Consider the following 8,669-nt stretch of genomic DNA (forward strand, 5'->3'; position numbering starts at 1 on the left):
TCTCTGCCTGCCTCTCTCCACAATACATGTCTCTCCTCTCTGCCTGCCTGCCTGCCGCTCTCTCTCTCTGCCTGCCTCCCTCCTGTCTGCATACCTGCATCTATCAGCCTCTCTCTCTCTGCCTGCATAACTGTCTGTTTCTCTGTCTGCCTGCCTGCCTGTTTCTGTGTCTGTCTCTCTGCCTGCCTGTTTCTGTGTCTGCCTGCCTGCTTGCCTCTCTGTCTGCCTGCCTGCCTCTGTGTCTGCCTGCCTGCCTGCTTGCCTCTCTGTCTGCCTGCCTGCCTCTGTGTCTGCCTGCCTGCCTGCCTCTCTGCCTTACCTATGTGTCTTTCTCTGAGCCTGCCTGATTCTCTGCCTCTCTCCCTGCCTGACTCTTTGCTTGTCTGCCTGCTTTATCTCAGTGTCATTCTCTGTGCCTGCCTGTTTTTCTAGCTCTCTGCCGGCCTGCCTGCCTGCGTTCCCCTCTCTGCCTCCCTCTCAGCCTTCCTCTCTGTGCCTTAATGACAAGCTAGCAAGTGATGATTACCACATCTGTTCTGCAGCAGCAAGAGCAGGTATAACTCACCCAGGCTTCATCCCTCAAGAGGGGCAGACAGACAGGGCCGGATTAATGCACAGGCTAGATATGGTTGCAGCCTAGGGGCCCCCACCTGCCAGGGGGCCCCTGATTGGTAAAAAGTGAAAATTTGCAGAATTTTGCAGAATTGACAAATTCATCTGTCGTGTTCAGTAGAGTTGGTAGACGTGTTATCCTTAATTCCTAGCACGTAATTATGTCACTGTACATGTACATTTGTCGCAAAATTTGTTTTCCGGGGGGCCCCACAGCAACCATAGCCTAGGGGCCCCAGGCCTTCTTAATACGGCCCTGCAGACGGACGGACGAACAGACGCCCTGGACAATTACAGGCCTAGCCAAGCCTGGCCCACTCATCCTGACACAGAGACTGCTACACTGTACACACAAAGAGCTCTGATACAATCAAACTGGAAAAAAAGCCCCAGATTTCATGTTACTCCAAAACTTTGATGCTGTTATTTAACCCATTAAGACATGGCGTTATAAATTTCCTGTTACCAGAATGGCAATGACCAAGTCGTAGTGCATCACCAAAGGCCCTGAGTTATGTCGTACTATGGTAGTTAACTTTTCAAGGACCATTACAATGTGCCATTGGAGGTACAGCGTGCATTAAGGGATTAAAATTGATCTGATTTTATTTTTTAAATCCCTTTAAATAAAATCTCATCAAGCCAATGTTAAACAACATCAAGTTTTGGGGTTTTTCCCTACTCAAAACAATCGTTCAAACTGATATAGGAAGTTTGTATCGATGTTCATTTCGACTTCCTTAAGTTAAAGGAACCGCAGTGCATGCATGGGCCATGATTGAAGTCACCTAAAATGTGCAATTAAAAAGGCATAAGTTCGGAACAACAGACTTTCTCAATGGACTTGTTCCAAATGCATTAGCCTACATTACATAATAGATTATGCACGGAGCGAGGCTTTTAGCAATGCTGCAGGGCTGTGTAGTGTGGGTGAGTGACGTTGACTTTGGAGTCTGTCCCAGTGATACTGGGGGGGAGCACTCTTTATGTTGCTCTGCAAATGACTTGCTGCAGTAATCAAATCACAACATTAGGAGCCTGGCCTGCCACCATGATGCTATTTGAAAAATGCAGCTGGAACATTTTTGCAGTGTAGCCTACAGCATTGTCTCCGAATTCATTTCAGGTAATGTCTGTTTGTTTAAGAAGTGACGAGTAGAATCTTATCTGACACCCATTTTTTGTTTCACCCAGCCGATCTGATTGAGCATCGGAACTTATCAAAGAGGCCGATTCACAGAATTCCCTGTCTTGCGTACACATGTGCGGGGATTTTTACTTTCTAGGGCCAGTACTGACACCTTTGGAGATGTGACTGGGAACGTTCTGTCTGTTGTGATGCATTCCTAGTAGTGCGAAGTCACTAGAAAACAAAAAAAACAGCACAGAATAGCTCTCCCAACACACTCAATATCAGGTTACATTGCACATCAACAACCACCAGAGACACATACTTTAGTGGTCAGAACAAAAAAATATGCAGGATTGTTCTGGATGTCACTGCTGGTTTGGGTGCGAGCGGGCATAGAGACAGCCAGACAAAACATCCCGACAACAGCAGCCCCCTTCTCAGATGCATTCCATATGGATCAGTCAGAGCCTGGCGGGAAAGCCCAGCCCTGTTTGCCCTGAAGTCTGTGTCTGTCCCAAGAGAGCTGTGCTGTCGGCCAAAAAGGCTCCTGTGACAACCACACGGCAGGTATGGTAGGACCGTGCGCGCCAGGGACCGACCAGGCAGTCTGTTTGGATGACACGCTCCGAACCACACAAGTCTCCTCTGGTGCACAGCACAGCAGGTGCACGAAATCAGTAGCGGTCGGGGCCACCCTCGCTACCTCTCCAGTCTCCACTCCCCACCCGACCCTACCGCTGGCTGCCATGCACAGTAGGCTACACCACCATCTCCATAAGCCCCCCTAGTCTTGCTGCTGGTGCTGGAACAACATGACTGTACACAGTGAGGAAAACTGCTGAGAGCTGTACAAATATCTGACAGGTTGTTTTGGAAGAGAGAGAGAGAGAGAGAGAGAGAGAGAGAGAGAGAGAGAGAGAGAGAGTCCAGAGCTGAGCTGAACAGAACAGATCTGCTTCTGTTGAGGATGATGGGATTTGACCTGCATTACATTACATTACATTCCACTAAATTACATTCCACTACATGTGGACTTCCAACTATCCAAAGTGACATACAGTTATTTTACAGGATATAGGCTACAGTCCCTGGACCAATTCAGCCATGGATGGAGTTGTAGGGAGAGGGTGAAGGTGTGGGATTTGAACCAGCAACCCTCTCCTCTTACGACCACCTCTCTAACCATTAAGCCACAGCTGCTACAGGTTGAGTGGTGTTCTGTCCCTGGTGATGATGAGGAGGCTCTCTAACACTAATAAGGCTGCAGAGGTTACTGAACTTGTTTAGTGTTGCACACACACATACAATGGGGTTTGTAATCATTATGATGATCTCTTTCTCTCTCTCTCAAACACACACACATACAATCACACACACAGAGCAAGACAGAACAGGATTGTGATACCTGTCTTAAGCGCCACAATTTATTTTTCAAAAAAGCTGAATTTTGGCATGATAAATTCAAATGACTGTGGCTTGACACTGGTAACAGATAGAGCTTGACTGTCAATTAGACAAATATTGGGGATGACCCCAAGATTATTTTGGGAGTAAATATGCATACCTAATTTGCATATTATGACGTCATATGGTGGCGGCCATTTTGAATTTTTAATAATTTTTTGGAAAATATTGATAATTTTCAATAGATTATTGAATTTATTTAGCAATATTTGACATTCCATTACTATCACGTAGTGCACATACACTATGGTCAAGGACATAAGTAGTTTTAGGCAGAATATATATAGTATATATTGTAATATTGCAATAGGCCTAATATAATGCAATATTTTTCAAAAAAGCTGAATGTTGGCATGATAAATTCAAATGACTGTGGCTTGACACTGGTAACAGATAGAGCTTGACTGTCAATTAGACAAATATTGGGGATGACCCCAAGATTATTTTGGGAGTAAATATGCATACCTAATTTGCATATTATGAAGTCATATGGTGGCGGCCATTTTGAATTTTTAATAATTTTTGGAAAATATTGATAATTTTCAATAGATTATTGAATTTATTTAGCAATATTTGACATTCCATTACTATCACGTAGTGCACATACACTATGGTCAAGGAAATAAGTAGTTTTAGGCAGAATATATATAGTATATATTGTAATATTGCAATAGGCCTAATATAATGCAATAATATTGAAATATATAATGCAACAATTACTACTTTTGCCTGGAGGGCCGAACATGTTTGTATCTGTAACCTGTACCTTTTTAGCTTGTGAAACTTTCACAGAAAGGGTCAGCACACACATATTCAATTCATATTTATGCCTATTTTTACATCTGTATAGCCTACTATGGCCTTTGGAGCAGGCGCTGTATAGGCAGTAAAATGGTTGATCATGGCACAGTCTAGCTCAGTGACTTCTACAGTTTGTCACTTACATTTCACAAAACTAATGGGCAAATTGTCAACATAATGGGTATGAAATCACAAGTATTATATCCATAGTATTGTGTCCAACGTAATTAGGCTACGTTATAGCCTGACACCTGAAGCCGATCAGGAACACAATCCCCGCCCCCTCGCGTGGAGAGCGCAGCGCCCTTCCACCCTCTCCCCCGTTTGAGAGAAATATATCGCCACCTCTTTCGTCTTTATTTGCTGTTTTACTGATTTATAACTCTTACAAAGACAGTCAAAACGCTGTGACCAGTCTGATTGTCAACAACGAGTCTAAAACATTCATGTTTTAGGGTTGCCTATGCGTCTTCTCTTCACCGTGCGTTCTATTACCAAAACCTCTCCATGCGGAGATATGGCACGTTCGCCGCTGCCATCCACCCAGTAGAAGTCAGAAAGAGGGACAGAATGAGTGCGTGTGTGCTGCTTGGTGAACAGTGTTTGTCTGATCCCGGGATTATTGCGTTTGCGTCCGGATAGGTGGCTACCCGCATCTCCGAGGGCTGAATGGAGGCAGCCCAAGCTAACATTACCAGGCCCACTTCTCTCACCCTAATTCCTCCACCAATACCTGTATGGACACCACGATTGCATTCGCCACTACCACCGACTCACTTGAGATCGGATAAAGTCACCGAATGAGTTTCAATGTATGTGTGTGCTTAGAGAACATCCTTGCTTCGCATGTCGGCATCACAGCCTTCGGAAGTTTCGCCACGGTAAACAAAGAGTGCTCGTCCGATCATTATCCCCCTCGTGAGATAAAAACTGTCCTTCGGAGTCAGAATAGGCAAATAACATGCTCAGAACTTCATCACGATTCAACTTCTCACTAGCCATGATGAAATAGCTCGCTGATAGTTCACTGATAACAACACAAACCCAACTCGCACGCCTCGAGTCAAAGACGCAAAGTGGCTACTTCCGCATTTTGTAGTCGCGTCACAGGTCGCGTCTTTTACTGCTTCACCAAAGACTCTGTGAACTACAAAATGACGCAATCGTAGTCTTGTTTGAAAGGGTAGCATGTCTGCCAACTACTGGTAGGGAGGATGAACACTATTAAGACCGCTGGTTTGATCTACATGCGCTTTTGTTCATGATGACGTCCTGTCGCAATTCTGCGACTTTGGCGCTTAAAGGGTTAAATGAAAAGCCACCTACCAGAGTACATTGCCTAAAGCAATCCAAAATGAATCGTGCAATAATAAAACTACAAAACCTACTTGGAGTCTAGACTATAAATAGGTTTTGTAGTTTTATTATTGCCCTCGAAGCTTGGAAAACATTCTGAACCACCCTTGCCTACGTGCTTTCCAATCTTTGAGTAAAAATTAATTCTGTCCGGATTTAGTATATTCAACACGTCGTGTCTTTGGTGCCTGTGTGCTTGAAATACGTTGTTAATCCATAGGTAGGCTACAGATGGTAGCGCTTACGCAGTGCCCCAGATGGCAAAACCTCTAATTTGAATCAGACCTTATAATTAGGAAACAAAAAATTAAAAAGGAAAGCACGAGGATGTGCTTTTAAAACTTGAAACAAAACACAAATTACAGCATGAGAAGTTTGGTTTGTGTGGTCGTTATTAAACGAACAATTTCTTTCTTCTCTGAACAGGGTTTCGTTCTGAAACGAAATCCGATTCCACATGTGTAATTTGGAAAACCAGTTTCTCACAGACGCATCCCTATTCCCTCGGATAAAGAGACGAGAAAGATGCCTTGGTGCTTGTCATGAAGTCTGACAATCATTTATTATTTGCTCGACCAGCGGGATGATGATGTAATTGTAAAAAGCATAAATAGGCCTAGATTTCAATACAACTGTGTCTTTGTAAGGAATGATGAAAGCACAGATCAAACGTCTTCGCCTGATAGGTAACGTCAAACTGTGCTCGGCTGATCAACGCTTTTCTAAACTCTCCCGTGTGTAATGTGCAATGGGCACATTTATACAGGCACCACCAGTGTCCGTTTACGTTGATGTAGCAGAAGAACACATATGACAAGTTAATAACGTTGTAATAATAGGCTACTCGGAACGCTTTAGCGCAACGCACGTTTGGGTACGTTTCCTCGTGTAAACGACTTTAATGTTCTCTGGAGACTAAAACTGCTCAATACGTTTTACGCTTAGTGAGATTTTAGCCTAAATGGATTTGTGGATTAATGTGAAGTTGGAAATTCCATAGCCTCGACTGTCAAAGCACTGCGTTCTGTTGAGCGTGTTACATCTCGGACGGGCATCCATTGCATTAGCCTGTGGCAAAACCCCACACACTGCTAATACAACTTACAGAAAGTTATTGACAAACTCACCAGTTTCAAGCTGAATTGAAGTCGAAAATGATAGAAACCCGGCGAGAAGTAGCGTTGCGACTGTCAAAGAATCCATAGCTCTCCTTCGCGTTCAACCGACTGTCCGAGGAGGAATGGTGTTGCGTGTTGCTGCCTGCGTCCCTGTTCTGAACTGGCCAAGAGTGCTCGCAGGTGAGTCAGTTTGGATACAGCCACCGGAGCTGATGCGGCTCGCTCTGATGAACTCTCCAAACGGGCTTCCGTTAAGAGCGCCTGAACTTCAAGGCAAATGTGTTCTCCCGACACAACAGATAGTATGAAGTAGGGATCCTATTTCCAATCATGTGACAGGAAATCGGGGTAAGATATTCAACCTGCAGCTTTTGAGTGTAGAGGACACGCCTAGCGCGCAGTGGCTTTCTGTAAATAGTGATGTTTAAGCTATGACAACGGGTGCCATGCGTTGTGTTTGTGTAGGGAAGCGGACGAAAGATGTCTCTGTAACATATGTTGTTGAAAGATGTTAGGTTCCTCTCGGTGGATTAATGTTCCCAAGACGATCCCAAAACGTCCCGAAGTTCTAAAGGCTACAAATAGGGGGTTACTTTCTCATCATCAGATTTTGTTGCGCATGGTATCTCGCTGAGTTGTGACTCTAATTTGCGTAATTGCCTATATAAAATATGTTGGCACTGTTCCTGTGTCTCTGTGAATAAACTTGGCGAGAACAAAGAGCATGTCTTTACTTGCAGCCACAAAAAAAAACACAATTCACGATTAGCATGTATGACGTTAATGGGATACAAACAAACAGTCTATTAGACTGTTCATCCTCGATTTGAGCCAAGTTTGTGAACTTGTGGGCAGGATTCGCTGTAGCTCCGCGCTCGAAATTGTCCAAGCAGGCGCACCACCACCGAGGGGGCTCCCCCTCCCGGCCGGAAAAGCCTCGTTATGCCGGGGGAACCCATTATCAACTCCGTGGTGCGCAGAGCCAAGGAGACCAGAGCGTAAAAATAGCACCGTCCAACATGATGTCATTGACCACCAAAATCATAATTAGCAATACCCGTAAATCACCGGGGTCCGAGAGCATTTGTCGGTCACCGTGCTATGAAAATAACATGGCATTGGTGACACAAGAGGAGGGGATGAATGAAGAAGCCTTCAAAGAAAATAAGGAATGCATTTAATTTTATTGAAGAACAGGATGCCATGTCACAGTTTCACAAATGGAACTCTGTTTTTTTAAACCTTGTTGACGAAAACGGTTAAGGCCTAAAGGCACTAGGCCCTAATCATTCCAATAGGCTAGTAATAGATAAGTCATAGCTCCTACTTACAATTTTTAGTGGTACTATTACACATCTCATGGTTTTAGCATCTGTTTAATATACTGAAAACTATTCATCCACTTCACAGTTGCCCAGACTAAGTGGAAATGATGACTTCAGAGTAGAGAGTTTCTCTTTTATGTCAGTTCAAATGGTGACATGGAAGTATCTGTGTCAGGGGAATGTGTCAGCTCTAAACCTGACTCAGACAAAAATGAACTACCTTTGTCATCTTTAAATCAATGACACCTTTTCCAAGAGTACCAATTAAACGGCAACTTAACTGTCATTTATCGGACTTACTTGCCATGAGCTCACCGACCACCAAACCATCCTCCTCTAATCAACCACACAAGGCAGAGGAGATGACAAATGGCTTCCTGGGCACGTACGATTTCTCCTTACACCAGGAAAAAATAACACCACTTAAAAGGCTGACCAAAATCAACCCCAACCGAAAAGAACTGCCCTCTCGTTGATAGACCATAAATTTGACCCTTAGGTTATGCGATCTAAAAAAAAAAAAGCACCCGGATCAAGGCAGGAAAGGCGGTAAAGCCACACCAGAGCTAGACCACAGGCTTACAGCAGGGATGATGCAGACCTGGGTCATGTCTCAGAAGCCAGACTGTGGCTGAGGTAAGCATACTGAAGGCAGCCCTGCAGGGCTGTAGCCATGGGTTTACAGTAGTGTTTCTCAACGGGGGCGCTACAGCCCCCCGTGGGGCCTTTGGGAGCCCTCGAGGGGTGTTGAGAAAGATACAACTGAGTGGGGGCAGGGGCTAAGTTCCCATTGGGGTGTACTAGTTTATTTTATTTTTCAATACTAAGGGAGGTGTTGGCAGGCTTATGATGAGGTCAGGA

The 8,669-nt window shown here is 44.5% G+C and overlaps 1 protein-coding gene across 2 annotated transcripts in view; it reads right to left on the reverse strand.

Annotated features, from left to right (window-relative positions):
• Positions 1 to 6,868, reverse strand: part of kremen1 (kringle containing transmembrane protein 1) — a 118,625-nt gene extending 111,757 nt beyond the window's left edge. For both annotated transcript variants that reach the window (XM_063195419.1, XM_063195418.1), the window contains exon 1: positions 6,493 to 6,868. In XM_063195419.1, coding sequence (XP_063051489.1) covers positions 6,493 to 6,568 — 76 coding nt within the window. In that variant the 5' untranslated portion in view covers positions 6,569 to 6,868. The remainder of the gene's footprint in view (positions 1 to 6,492) is intronic.
• Positions 6,869 to 8,669: the final 1,801 nt, after the last annotated feature.

Source organism: Engraulis encrasicolus, chromosome 3 (assembly GCF_034702125.1).
Source record: "Engraulis encrasicolus isolate BLACKSEA-1 chromosome 3, IST_EnEncr_1.0, whole genome shotgun sequence".
Taxonomy (NCBI): domain Eukaryota; kingdom Metazoa; phylum Chordata; class Actinopteri; order Clupeiformes; family Engraulidae; genus Engraulis; species Engraulis encrasicolus.